General features: G+C 39.0%; 2 protein-coding genes across 10 annotated transcripts in view; one reads left to right on the top strand and one right to left on the bottom strand.

Annotated features, from left to right (window-relative positions):
• The window catches only part of HMBOX1 (homeobox containing 1), a 193,564-nt gene extending 188,686 nt beyond the window's left edge, over nucleotides 1-4,878 (bottom strand). For all 6 annotated transcript variants that reach the window (XM_004775150.3, XM_004775153.3, XM_004775151.3 and 3 more), the window contains exon 1: nucleotides 4,573-4,878. The gene's annotated coding sequence lies outside the window, so the exon portion shown is untranslated. The remainder of the gene's footprint in view (nucleotides 1-4,572) is intronic.
• A 238-nt stretch (nucleotides 4,879-5,116) lies between these two features.
• The window catches only part of INTS9 (integrator complex subunit 9), a 106,090-nt gene continuing 96,109 nt past the window's right edge, over nucleotides 5,117-15,097 (top strand). Inside the window, exon 1 of one of the 4 annotated variants that reach the window (XM_045078384.1) lies at nucleotides 5,117-5,377. In XM_045078384.1, the coding sequence (XP_044934319.1) occupies nucleotides 5,369-5,377 (9 nt within the window). In that variant the 5' untranslated portion in view covers nucleotides 5,117-5,368. Of the gene's footprint in view, nucleotides 5,410-15,097 lie in introns of all 4 variants that reach the window. The other 3 variants (XM_045078382.1, XM_045078383.1, XM_045078385.1) reach the window with 3 other exon arrangements.

Raw genomic sequence — 15,097 nt, 5'->3', positions numbered from 1 at the left:
TTTTCGATAAACCACATGCAGACCGTCACTGAGCATTAGAGACAAGCTACAGAGACTATGTGCAACTTAGTAAACATTATCATAATCAGCACACTAAACCCATTTAGGGTTTTAAAAAACCCTAAATGCCCTTTGAATGAATTAGAATCACTTTATCATTTTTAGAAGGGATCTATGAATACCTGTTTTAAGATCCCAAAAAAGTATAATAACTCATAACTTGAAACTAAATCTATTGGTTTTTTTCCTTTTGTTTGTAAATGAAAAAACAAAAACAAAATTATTCCCCAAGTCAAGGATCTGTAAAGTACTGCATTAGAATTATAATAACCATTGGAAAAACTTACTGTAACTTTAAACTTACTACCATTGTAAGGGTAAAACTATGCCAAAGCCAGAGACTTCCAGTAACTAAATGCTCTTGGAAAGTGTCCAAAACAATGTTATAGTAAATTTCCAACTTGTTTCATCTGGGATCAAGAAAAACAAGTTAACTAAAGCACTGGATTATGTTTAAATAGACTATAACTAAAAGTTATACCTCAAATAATTCATCAGAAAAACCTTTCCTCCATACTTATGCTGGGCCCTACAACCAGTATGGGTCAGGTGGGGAGATAGCTGTACCTTGGAATCTAAGTCACATATTAATTTATATTATTTTCAGAAAAATTTCAATACCAATAAGTTCCATTTTGAGAGAAACAGATTTTGGCAGAATCTGTTAAAATAATGGTTTATAATGACACTGAAAATCTCCATAATTTCTATAATGTGGACAGCCTATGGTGGTAGTTATTCTGGTTTCTAGTTTGAGCCACTGTTTGGTGTCCTGTTATTTGTGGTTCAGATTCCTTTTTTACAGTTTGCATGTCTCATAGATATATACCAATTTCATATATAAACAAACAAAGATGCTTTATGTGAGTGCATATGTAAATGTAGCTATATGACACTCTAGACAAGCTGTGATTCCGACTAACAATTTTTTTATAAAAAAATTTTTAAAGTTCTACTGAATTGAGAAGCAAAAACCAATAATTAAGAGAAAAATCTGGCCAAAAAAACAAAGGGAGCTACAAAATTAATTCTGGAAGCCAAAAAAAAAAAAAACAAAAAAAAAAACCCTAAATAAAGCAGGTTTTCAAAACAAACCCAACATATTTTCACTGAGCACTTTCTAGTTTACCTATAAACATTCACAGTTTTAAAAATCTGAGTAGTACACTAACTTTCACTTACGAAAAATGACATCCTGGGATAAATTTCTAATTTCCAAGAAAAATAACTCAAATTTAAAGATCTGCATACAAAATAATAAAAGCAAGAGCTGCAAAGAAAAGAACCCAAAAAGCAAATGTGGTATTACAGGAAATACAGAAGCTGTGTGCAACATTTAGAAGTGGAATGGACAGAATATAACATACACAAGACCCCAAACGAATTGCATAAATAGCCCCAATGTGTTCAACATCTATTGAAATAAGCAATCCCATTCCAATACATACTTGCCGCAAAAACTGCCACAAACTGGTTATTTCTATTTTTTTTTAAATGATGAAACAATGAGAGATTTGTTGTAATATATTTTATAACTTACCATTACTGAGCTTCTATACTTCTATTAGTGATGCTTCACCTAAGGATTTGTGCTGAGAAGAGCGAAATCGGTTCATACAGCATTGATAATGAAGCCTCACTACAAACATTCAACATAAAGCTGACCCCTAAAGGCTCCTTGATGCACATTTGCAACCACAGTATTCATGATATGCAGTACACTAAACTAGCAACAGATTGGTTAAAAACAGTTTGGATTCTCAACTTCCCATAATACAGGCAACATTTTTAGAAGCAATCATATTAAAATAAATGTGTCTTTCACAGTTACGGGATGAAATTTTAAGCTGGACAGGCACCAATGCCCTGATTTTCTACTTTTTTCATAAACCATATAACTTCCACATGCCGACAATGTTTTATGCTTTAACCTGCAGTAAAGGCTTTACATCATTTTAATGCTCGGCGCTTAAAATGCAACAGATTCACCCCCACCAAATGCAAGGAATATAGTTTACTTGTAGTAATTTCAACCAGACTACTAGTCAGAAAAAGTTTAATGAAAGCTTTTCCCAGTAAGTAACTTTGCCCTTCCATGAAAGAAAAGAAGATTGGAAGTAAGGGTAGGTGGAAGAGAAAATACAGTTTTATTTTTCCAACCCTTAAACATTTCAGTTTTTTATTTCTAAAATAAGTATCTAATACTTTAAAACTCTACATCTCACAGAATATCTTTCAGCAAAAATATACTCTATTATGTAGTTACATAGGATTTTCCTCCAGTTTTGGCAAAGTAATATTTCAGGTTAGGATGGAAGGTTAAAACACAAAAATTCTGGATATCCTAGTCCAAAATAAAACAAAGGTTCAGCTTTGTATCAACATATTTTTGTTCTAAATTTGAGATTTAGAAGATACATACATCAATTTTTTTTTTCTATTCAGGTCAATCTAAATATACAAACCTCACATTTTTAGTCAGCTCATCTGTGTGAATGATCAACTGCAGAAATTTCAAATCAAAGGTTATAAAACATACCATAAAACTGCATACTGTATCTATGTGACTTTCAGGGAATCTAAGATCCTTTACTGATAGGTTTGAGAACTGGTAAGTGTGGAGCCATACATGTAAATATCTCAACAGTCAAAAGAGCAATTATGCCAATTCCTTTAGTTATGTAAAGGTCCGTATTACACAAAATAAAAACTGTCACAGAAGAAGTGCTATTGAAAACCTTCTATTTCAGGCTGAAGAAACTACAAAATATATGGTCTTATTATCCTGGTGTAATGTTATTAAATATTAAAGACTGTGAGAAAAAAAGAGATGTTGCAATCCTCTTGCCTTTATAATTCTACTTGAAACTTGAGGGAAAAAAATCAGAATTCAAATTTTCCAAACTTGACTTATAAACATAATTCAACTAGATCAAACAACAACTTAGTTGTGCAATTTTAAAATTAGTTTAATGCAAAGCACTTCAATCCTGATGTGACAATTACCTGTGGCATAAATACAAAGTAAAAACAAATGCAAGTCCTTGTCATCTAATGATGCATTTTATAGTAAAATCACAAAAAGGACAACTATATTAGGACAAAGTAAATAAACAGGTACAGGAGGCATCATGTCCATCTGGGAAAAGAAATGCAGCATGCTAAGAAAGAAAGGACTGAAGGAGGAATGAGGGAAGGAAGGAAAAGAAGGAAGGGAGGGAAGGAAGAGAGGTTTCTATACCTTGCAGGATCCCAGAGAAATGAACTGGTCACATCACTCTACCCTATTAGATACATAAGGGTTTTTAAAGCTTCAGGGTAAAAAAACAGCAATCACCTTACACTATTCAACTTTGTATAGTATCTTTAATGTCAACTGCCTTCCACCCTTCATTCACCCAATGCTTCCTCACTCTTCCACACCAGCTTCCAGACAATTCCGAGACAGAACAGGGTGGGGTAGAAGAAAAATACAAGCTGCGCCTATCAGCTACTCCCCCCGCCACCAAATATTTTCCAACAGTTTTTCCTAATACGAAATTAAGTCTCCCTATCTCAAGATACACAACAGTCATCCTGTGTCTTCAGTACACACACAGAGACGCATACCCATGTCAGCACTCCAGACCCCCACCGCACGCCCCCGAATCTTAAGTAATGTTTAATGCATTTAACACGAAGACGACGAGACACATCTACCTACTGTTTCGGGGTGAGGGTGGGTGGAGGACTCCTTTCAAAGTAGCCCCAATAGTGTAACCAAAACACGGTTCCGGAATAAAATATTAAGAACACTTTTCCTTTCCCACCTATCTATGGACTTAAGGATGCAAAAATCCGTCTCCACACCACCTCATCTCTAAAATTCTTCAACCCGGAGTTTGGGCTGGAGATTTGTCCAGGGGAGGGGGCGGAGGCGGAGAGGAGAAGTGTGAGCGGGCAATGGGACACAAACGAGTTGCTAACCCCAGCTACCCCGGACCACGTCGCCAGCCCAAAGGTCCAGGACCCGGACCTCACGCACGCTTCTCTGCCCAGGCCCAGATAAAAGCTATGACTCCAGCTAGCTAACTCCCTATCTATAGACATTTATTCAAGCCTAACATATCACACAAGTACACGTCACACAGTTTAAAACACAGTTATAAACCCCAAACAAACCCACACACCTCAAATTCACCTCGCAGTTTCCCAAACTCCAAACAGGAGACCCCACCTCCAGGATTCAAACCTTCCGCCCACAGTGGAGGAAAGCAGGAGAAAAGAGTTGGGGAGCAGCCGACGCCTTTCAATTACTGCCCCCCACAAACTGCCCCACCCCACACCCTGCGTCCGGGTTACCCACTCGGAAGCCCCCTGCTTCCTCCCTCCTCTCAATCGGGCCGCTTAAGAGACCCATCCCCAGCCCACTCACTTACTCCCCAAAACCCCTCAAAAAAAAAAAAAAAAGTGAAGAGAAAGAAGTGAGGAAAGAGACTTGAGGTAGTCCGGCTTCAAAACCGCTTGACTCACCTCAGAATCCTTGCTGAGTTCTCTCCGCCCGGCACAGCCCCCTCCCCAACGTCCCAGTACGAAGGGCTGAGGCAGGGAGGAGGGGAAAGCGGGAGGGGGAGGGGTGTCTTCCGCGTGGGGCGCCAGTCGGGAGGGGACTGGGGAGGGGTTGAGGCCGGCGCAGGAAGAGGAGAAGGGGGAGGGGAGGCCCCTATCTCCCAGTCTCCCCCTGAAAACCACCCTTGTCTCAATCACATCAGACTGACTGTCTTTGTCTGGCTGACAACCGCCATATTGATATCAACAGCCCCGCTCCCACCTGCTGCCGCCGGGCGGCCCTGGGAGTTGTAGTTCTTGCCTCCCTTGAGTAAAAGCTCCGGACTCGGCATCCGGAGGCCCCTGGGAACTACAGCTCCCGGCAAGTCCCGCGCCCATCCGCCTTCCCACAGGGAGGAGGGGTAAGGGTCTCCGAGCCATGGGGACTACACATCCCAGAATACCATGGGTCCCAGACCCAGCAACGGGACATGATATCATGCTGGGGCGCAGAGGGAGGATGAATTGGCGGCGGGGATGAATTTGAGCTGGCCGAAGGAGGCGTTGGAGAGGAAAGGGACGGAAAAGAAAGATGACCACAGTTCCCATGATTCATGGAGAAACGACTACACTTCCCATGATGCCCCGGGAAGGGGGCGTAGAGCAGAAGGACTGCATGTCCCGCGATGCTCTCGGCGGGCCGGTGGCGGTGACTGAACCGGAAGACGCTTTCTGCGTTTGAGGACTGGAGTGTCTGGTACTGAACAACCAAAAGTCCAGTATGAAACTGGTGAGTCTCTGCTCCTAGGTCAGAGAGCAAAGGTGATGCCATATCCTTTTGGACTTCTTCGTTTGCACCTTGGGAAGGGAAGTAGAAAGTGGGTGGGCCAAGGAAAGCTGCTGCTGTTGGGGAGGTTTGAATCTTGGCCCCCACCCCCAGCTGCCTGGAGATCCTGTCGATCCATTGAAGGGTCCCTTTGGTTAGATAAAACGTTGACTCTGTCGCATTTCTTCTCCGAACTAAGGTTGGGCCTTAATGAGCTAGGTTTGACTTCTCAGCTGCCACGTGAGTGTTGAAACAGGTTAACTTCTTTTCCGTGCTATTGGCACTTGGTTAGCGTTTCTCCCTACCGTTGTTGAGGCGGATTTTGTTAGATCTGAGCGGAGAGTAGAAAATATTGGACAGAGGGTAATCACTTATTAAATTTTGTACTATAGAATCCTAACTGTCCTAGGACTTCAGAGAAGGACGAAGTCAGGGTATGACTTCGGAGGATTTGAGTCTTAAACACTACATACAGTGGGCTGAGAGGGAAGTGTTAAGGCATTCCACCCTAGGGACTGCGAGAGCCAAGGTTAGAGGGAACAGTATCTGGAGAAGTCTTTCATCACAAAACCCAAACACTTTGCTTATAGAAAAACTTCCCAGACCTTTATTTTGGGCCGTTTTGCTTGTGCGTAGATCTAACTAGTTTATTCTACCTGTATAGAATTAATAATAGCATTAATTAGGAGGTGTGAGGTCCTATTTCTCAGCCTTTTAAAATTAATGTTCCTGCAGCCAAGTATGTCAGGCTTTACTTTCTGTGATTTTTGTACAAAAACAAAAGGTTTGTTTTCTTATTTGAACATATTTTTCCACTTACATTCTTTCTGTCTCTTTCTCCAGATATATACTCTGCATAGTGTTAGCGTTTTTTTTTAAAAGAAGTCAGAGAAAGTATTAAAGTAGATTAAACTCCAACACTGCTGTCATTTAAGGCTGCCCTTAGGTAGGGAGAAGGGCACACAGATCAGTAAACTCTGACTGCAATTTGTTCCTGGGCCCGAGTGTGAAACATTTAAGAATGCAGAATTGAAAGTCTCTGCCTTGCCCTATAGAAGCAGGCAATTTAATGAAGATAGAAAAGAAAGCCAAAATAATAATTCATTGCAATTTATGGCAAAATAAAAACGTGTTCAACATTTGGGGAATTGAGAAGATAATGGATGGGGAAGAGGTGGAAGACAGCTTCCTGGAAAGCACTCTAAACTGATAAGAAAGAGGAGTAGGCCAGGGCCTTCCATGAAGAGGGTTCACATTACAGGTGGAAAAGCGTTTGGAAGTGTGAAGCAATTTTTTCCATAATAATGCATTTGGCTGAGAGTCTCGGAGAGCCAAGATTTACTTTATATATACTTTGCTTTCCTCATAATATCCTTCCGCTTAATATATTTACAGATGTGAAAACATGGAAGGAAAAAGTAGAAACTTGATTTTTTCCTTTAAGAATCAAATTATGCCTCCTAGGAAGAGGAAGTGTTCTATCTGTAGTCCCTCCCTCTTTACTTTCAATCCATGTGTTACATATTAAAACTAATTTAGTAGTTAGATGATATTGTAGTATTTCTGCAGAATTACCATCAACATAGCAAAGTGCTTTGAAAAATATTGATGCTCACTTAGATGTCTTGTGTGTGGCAAGCCTGATAAAGTTGAAATAAATTGTCCCATGGCCTGAAATTTTTAATTTTGTGTACTGCGTCAGGAATATGTAGTAATAAACCATGCTTTACATTTATTTCATGAAACACAGAAATACATTTTATTGAGCACATTCTTGAGATTATGACTTCCCAGAATACCTTCCCCATGCTCAATCTAGGACCACATCTTTTTGCTTTGCTTGATTCTTCCTCTGTTCTTGAACAAGTCTCTTTCTCTCCAGTCCCACTAATACTGCTTTTGTACTGGCTTTTTTCATGGGATACTTGGAATTCAACAATACTTTCTGAATGATCTCCCTGTGTTCAATCTTAACCCCATCCAGTCTATTTACTCTACATCTCAGAAGTTGTTTTAAATTGCAGAGTCCCATAAAACCCCTCAGTACCTTCCTTTGCCCTTAGGATAAAGTCCTGTAATTCTTAACCTGGCTTGCAAATATGGCGTGCCTTCCTCTCCAGGCTCATACTTAGCCCTCACCTCCCTTGCTCCGCTGGTTCCAATTAAAATATTGCACATCTTCTAGTTCCTTCAGCTCACCATGCTTTTGCCTCTGGGACTTTGCCTACAATGCTTTGTTGCCTACCTTATTTCTTCATGTATCTCAGGTCTCTGTTTAATACTTCTTCAGGGTTTCCTTGAATTGGTTGCCTCCATTATATGCTTCCATGGCACATTTTCTTTTTGTAGCACTGGTAATTAATTATTGGTTTTATGTCTGTCCTCCTTCATATATTCTCAGGGTCTGACACATAGTATGATGCCACTGAATAGTTGTTGAATAAATAATCTCTGAAGGATTATCAAATCCTGTGACTAATGATAAGAAAAGATTAAGGAGTTTATTTAAATCATGACAATAAGCAATATCCGTTGGAGTAAAAATAATAATAATAATTACTACCTTTTCTGGAGCCATTATTGTGTGCCACGCGCTGTACTAGGTACAGTGCAGTGTGTCACACTTACTCCTTTGCTCTAGGTGATAGTATTCCCATTTTACAGATAAAAAGTCTGAGCCTCAGGAAAGCGAAGTGGCTCACAGTTACACGGATGAAAAGTAGCAGAACCAAAATCTGAATCCAAGATTCCTTCCTTAAGACTCTTTTGCTTAATGAGGGCCGGGATTCCAGCATCTTGCCAAGTACCTGGCATATGTTATCTCTTAATGAAAGGAAGCTAGAGAGTGCATACTGGGAGAGTTTATTCCAGGCTGTTTTTAAAATTAGCTTTAAATGTGAGCTTGATTAAGTTAAGATCTTTAAAAAAGATTATTGGTAAAAAATTAAAGTTTGGAAACTTCCTTGATATTATAAAGGGCTCCATATCAGACCATACCAATTGAGTTGAGTGCCCAAGTTAGTTTTTATACTACCCAATTTAACCTCTGTAATCCCATTTATAGTTCTCTAACTTTACATATGATTCTCTTGGTGGCTTTCCATACATCCAAGGAAAGACCACGGCTGTATTTATAAAATATTCCTTGGATAGCTCCATGGAAAAATACTAACTCAAGGGGTGCCTGGGTGGCTCAGTGGGTTAAAGCCTCTGCCTTCGGCTCAGGTCATGATCTCAGGGTCCTGGGATCAAGCCACATCAGGCTCTCTGTTCAGTGAGGAGCCTGCTTCCCTTCCTCTCTCTCTGCCTGCCTCTCTGACTAAAAAAAAAGAAAAAAGAAAAATGCCAACTCAGTTTTTTTTTTTTTTTTTAAGATTTTATTTATTTATTTGAAAGACAGAGATCACAAGTAGGCAGAGAGGGAGGCAGGGGGCGGGGAGCAGGCTCCCCGCTGAGCAGAGAGCCCGATGTGGGGCTCGATCCCAGGACCCTGGGATCATGACCTGAGCCGAAGGCAGAGGCTTTAACCCACTGAGCCACCCAGGCCCCCCCAACTCAATTTTAATTACTGTCTAATATTATGCAGTATTCAGGCAGTTTTTTTTACTGTAGAAAGTATATTGGCACCTTCAGTTAACCAGAATCATTTTTAAAGAACAGGAAAATTAGAAGATTAGAAGAAAATTATCATATTTTAGAGCCTGTTCTGTTATTAGTATAAATTAAGTCTACCTGCGTATACCCTGGTGGCCAGTTCAGGAAAGGATAGAATTCATCAGGGTCCTTAGCAAAACATTATGGGGAGAAAAAAACAAACAAACTGAATATGTTGACAAATCGAGTTTGAAACATGAATTTAGTCATTCAAATAGATATAAAGTGAATAAGATAGTAAGAAGCAGTTCAAGAATGTAGCATGTGTCACACTTTCTATGGATCCAGAGATAGAATTTTCTAGTTTATTAAGTCAATAAAGATTTATTATGCAACCACAGTACACCCTTGGCATTCAAAGTTTTAATACTTTCTACTTTAATTCTTGTATTTGACCCCAAAGATTGATGACAGGAAATTATTATTTTGCTGAGACACAAATTTGAATATGACTTTAAGATTAGTGATAATCTGGGCACCTGGGGTGCTCAGTCAGGTAAGTGTCTGTCTTTAGCTCAGGTCATGATCCTGGGGTCCCTGGATCAAGCCAGAGTCATGCTCCCTGCTCAGCAGGGAGTCATCTTCTCCCTCTTCACCTCCCCCGACCCAATCATGCTCTGTCTCTCTCTTTCTCTCTCTCAAATAAATAAACAAAACTTCAAAAAAAAAAAAATAGTGATAATCCTTAGTGAATGAACCTGATTGCCTCAGAATCCATGGCTCTCTGTAGTTATTGTTGCTCTTTTGTTACAGTTCTGAAAGAAAGGTCATTTAAATGCCTGTTCTGCTATACGTTTTGAATTTGATGGAGGAAATTGTATGCTGTAGTCGTATTTACAAAATTTAAAACTCAGGAAGGCCAGGAGATGTTCTTCAGTGATCTCTGCCCCTTTATACAAAGAGCTGTTTTGTTACTACTGGCTTTTTGGGGAAGGCTTAAACTTAACACACCGTTTCTCTAGGAAAACAGATGGAGCAAAGAATTTGTCCTCTACTATCCCCAGTGGAGAACAAATAAAACATGAAGTAGAATTGTAGGTGATCTAGAAGATCTTTGTTTGCAAGGGGCAAATTCTGCCCCAAGGTCAATTTAACAAATCATTAGAAAGGGGTGTGTTTTTTCCTCAACTGGGATCTGAGAGTGATAGATTATTTCTGTCATTTACAGAATGCTTTTGGCTTCTTAGAACTTGGATCAAGAATAGAAAATCTCTTGCTATGAATTGCAAACATTCACAATTTTACCAGTGCTTACTAATTCACCTGTTATGGTGCAGTTGTTAAAACATCAACCTGATTTCACTCTTTTCTGTTTCTCTTTGCTGGTTGATTAGAGTGCCCTCGTGTGTCTTTACGATGTAATATCATATCAAGCTTCCGAAAGGTCATGTTTTATTACAACCCCAGTATGATAGGTTTTTTCCTTTCTTTCCTCAAACTTAATAGAAATGTGTAACACAACACCAAGTCACATACTTTATTCAGCTGTGCTCTGAGAGAAAAATGGATAAATTTACTTTGGGACCTTTCAAAGTCATAATTGTTGTTCCTCTGAAAATTAACTCTTTTATACTTCAGGTGAAAAAAAAGTATACCAATAATAGATTTTTTTCAGCAATAATAGTTGAATCGAAAAAAATATATATGACTCACAACATAAGCATGACAGCATTAGTATTGCATATAACTGCAGTAGCACATCTACTTTGTGCCTGGTTGCTTTGAGCACTCAAATGCCACTGTTACTGGCTCTGATGATTAGAAAAGTGTACTTGACATACCAGGGCCAAGAGTGTAGCATGGCATGGAAATCAGTAAAACCCAACATTCCAAATGGAAAACTTGCTCCTGACTCACTAAATACCAAGAGAGGTCCAGGCATACACGACCCCTTAAATCTCTATCATTATTCATTTATTCATTCAGCAGCTCTTTCTGACCACCCATCTCCTCTGTGCTTGCTCAGGGTACTGGGTGTATTGCAGGAAACCAAACAGATTTACTCTCTGCCTTTATGGAAAGTAATGTCTAGTGGACTTACTGTGCAATTCAAATAATACTACAATGAACTTCTAATGTAAAGATATCATCGGGCACGGGCTCACCTATTTTTTTAATGTAATGGTCAAACAATGCATTTAATTGTATCCAAGAATATGCCTTCTTAAAATTTGAGCAGTTATGGCCGACTTGCCCACTAGTTTACCATTGTACCAGTAGTGTATGAGAATGCATTTCCTCCCCCTTGCCAACCATGCCATCTGTTTCTTTACTCTTACTATGTGTCTTACTAATGCAACTTTCTTCTCTCATCAATCCTCACACCCTCTTGTCTCTTAAACTTCAGGCATATTTAGTAAAATCCTTACAGTAGTGATATATGGATGTGGGAAAATGTACCAGAAAGGGGAACACATTTCTTCATTTTATAAAAAAAATATTGTGTCCTAAGAATCTTTAAAAGGAATTTTTTAAATAGTCTGGTGTTACTCTGAAAATGCTGATGCATGGGTGTAGTAATTAAAATGGCAGTATTGTGGGATCAAAGGGATTGGAGAGGCAGCCAGGCCAAGTGTGCATAAATGACAGAGGAGATCCCCCATCATCTCCAGAAAGAGGATGATCTGTGAGGTAAAGCTAGAACTTGATATATCAGGAAGGGCTGAGGAAAAGGCAGATACCAGAATTTGCAGAGATAGTGAAAAAAGGCAAGACTGCAAACTAAAAGGATGATGGGGAATAAGAAAGTCTGTAAGGAGAAACAAGTCAGTTTGAAAACCCCAAGGCATTCAGTTGATCAAGTCTAAGAACTGTGTGGTAGGAACTTTACTATGAGAAAAACAGGAAGTTTCAGTTGTCCCTGATTGACTATATATCTGAAGGAAATGCCTTGAAGGTCTAAAACATTTAAAATTTATTGAAAGCACAACTGAATGAACTTTAGCTCTCTCAAGGATATATAATCAGATAGATGATGTTCAAGAAAGTGATTTTTTAATAGGAATTGCAAAATGAAAACTCTTTTTGCCCTTAAGGTACAGTTTATTTTTCATCACTCATGTTTATGAAGGGGGGATGAATAGTAAAAGGTCTTGCATAATCCACTCCTCAGATATTTGTGGCCTAAGCAGAGATTGTCTTTTTCTACACACGATATTTCGGCATTTTTCTATTTCAGTAAAATAGAGGGAGACATAATTAGATGTTCTAATTTTTTTTAAGATTTTATTTATTTATTTGAGAGAGAGAGAGAGAGAGAGCGTGCGCGCATGAGAAGGGGGAGGGTCAGAAGGAGAAGCAGACTTCCCGCCAAGCAGGGAGCCTGATGTGGAACTCGATCCCGGGACTCCAGGATGAGACCCGAGCCAAAGGCAGTCGCTCAACCAATTGATCCACCCAGGCGCCCCTAGATGTTCTAATTTAATAAGTCTTCCTTCCCATATGTTTTTCCAGCATGTGGGAATATGGTAAACAAGCAGTAGTATTAATAATGTAGAGGATATTACTATTATAACCATTACCTTTTCTTTCTTTACATTTTAAAAGCAGCTTTATTGAGGTGTAATTTACATGCCACTGAATTCAGACATTTAAAGGGTTCTATGTGATGACTTTTAGTAAATTTACACAGTTGTGCTACAATCACCACAATCCAGTTTTAGAGTATTTCCATCACTCTGAAAAGATCCCTTGTGCCCATTAGCAGCCAGCCCCCATTACAACCTCCAGGCTCAGGCAACTGCTTATCTATTTCTGTCTTGTAGATTTGTCCTTTCTTGTCATTTCATATAAATTAACTACTACAATATGCAGTCTCTTATGTTGGACTTCTTGCTCTTAGTATGTTTTTGATGTTCCCTCATGTTGTAGCATATATTGCTTAATAAAATCCACTATATGAGTATACCACATTTTGTTTATCCATGTACCATTTGATAGACATTTGGATTGTTTTCACTTTGGGTCTAGCATTGTGTGTAAGGTTTCCATTTCTACTATCTACATGATTTCATTTATTTTTCTTGCATGATTGCACTAGCTAGAACCTCTAGTTCAATGCTGACTTGAAATGGTGTGAGCAGACATCCTTGTCAATCTTTTTTCTGGTTCCCAATCTGAATGGGAAAAGCATTTAGTCTTTCAGTAGTGAATATGATGTGAGCCATAGGTTTTTTGTAGATACCCTTAATCAAGTTGAGGATGGTCTCTTCTAATCTTAGTTTGTTGAGCATTTTTAATGCGTGTTGGATTTTATCAAATGCTTTTCAGTGGGGTATCAAGATGATCATATAGTTTTTGTCCTATATCATATTAATATGGTGTATTACCTTGGTTGAATGTTGAAATTTTTTTTTAAGATTTTTTTATTTATTTATTTGACAGAGATCACAAGTAGACAGAGAGGCAGGCAGGGGGACGGGGAGTGGGGGGGAAGCAGGCTTCCTGCTGAGCAGAGAGCCTGATGCAGAGCTCTATCCCAGAACTCTGGGATCATGACCTGAGTGGAAGGCAGAGGCTTAACCCACTGAGCCACCAAGGCACCCCGAATGTTGAATGTTAAACCAATCTTACATTCCAAGTATAATTCTCACTTGGTCATGATGTATACATATTGACAGAATTGGTTTGCTAATACTTTGTTGAGGTTTTTGCATATATATTTACAAGTGATATTGTTATGTAGTTTTCTTGTAATGTCTCTGGCTTTGGTATCAGAGTAATATTGTACTCATAGAATGAGTTGAGAAATGTTCCCACCTCCTCTGTATTCTGCAATGGTGTTCAAAGAATTGATATAATTTCTTTAAATGTGTGATAGAATTCACCAATGAAGCCATTTGGGCCTGCGCTTTCCTTTGTGGGCAGATTTTTTTTTTTTTTGAAAGATTTTATTATTTATTTGACAGCAGAGAGATATCACAAGTAGGCAGAGAGGCAGGCAGAGAGAGAGAGAGGAGGAAGCAGGCTCCCCGCTGAGCAGAGAGCCCGATGCGGGACTCGATCCCAGGACCCTGAGATCATGACCTGAGCCGAAGGCAGCGGCTTAACCCACTGAGCCACCCAGGCGCCCCGTGGGCAGATTTTTAATTGACTAATTCACTTTCTTTACTTGCTATGGGTCTTTTCAGATTTTCTGTTTGTGCATTACATTTTTTAGAAATTGAAGTAAAATACACTCAACATAAGATTAACTCTTAACCATTTTTGAGTAGAGTTCAGTGACATTAAGTACATCCACATGGTTGAGTCATCATCACCATCTATGTGCAGATATCACTTAGCATAATATCTTCAAAGTTTATCCATGTTGTAGCATATGTCAGAATTTGCTTCTTTTTAAAGGCTGAATAATATTCCATCAAACATGTATACCACATTTTGTTAATTCATTCATATGTCTATGGACCCTTGCATCATTTCTGCCTTTTGGCTATTATGGATAAAGCCGCTTTGAACATGGGTGTACAAATAACTGTTCAGATCTCTGCTTCGAATTCTTTGGGATATTTATCCAGGAATAGAATCACTGGATGACATGGTAGTTCTTCATTTAACTTTTTGAGGAATGAACATTCTGTTTTTCACAGTATGTGCACCTGCACCATTTTATATTCCCAGTACACAATGGTTCTGATTTCTCCACATCTTCACCACTTGCCAATATTTGTCATTTTGTGGTTTTTTTTGCTAATAGCCATTCTAATGGGTGTGAACAGTATCTCACTGTGATTTTCATTACATTTCCCTAATACTTAGTGATGTTGAGCACCTCTTTTGTAATTTTTTAGTTAGGTAATGTTCATTGTTTAATAGTTAAAGAAAAAGAAATTATACAATTTTAAGGGGAAAAAAAGTGAAGAGATCTGCTCCTCTCTTTATTTTCCTCCCCAAGAGCAATCTCAGTTACCAGTTTCTTATGTACCCTTCAGAGATACTCTGTGGATATATATTTATGTAATTTCCATCCCTTTTTTATTTTTTACATATACGGCGAGATCCTACCCACACTGGTTTTTGTGAATTCCTTTT

Source organism: Mustela putorius, unplaced genomic scaffold, assembly GCF_011764305.1.
Source record: "Mustela putorius furo isolate JIRA1106 unplaced genomic scaffold, ASM1176430v1.1 tig00000242_pilon_pilon_pilon, whole genome shotgun sequence".
Lineage (NCBI taxonomy): Eukaryota > Metazoa > Chordata > Mammalia > Carnivora > Mustelidae > Mustela > Mustela putorius.
This window is presented reverse-complemented; position numbering and strand designations above follow the sequence as displayed.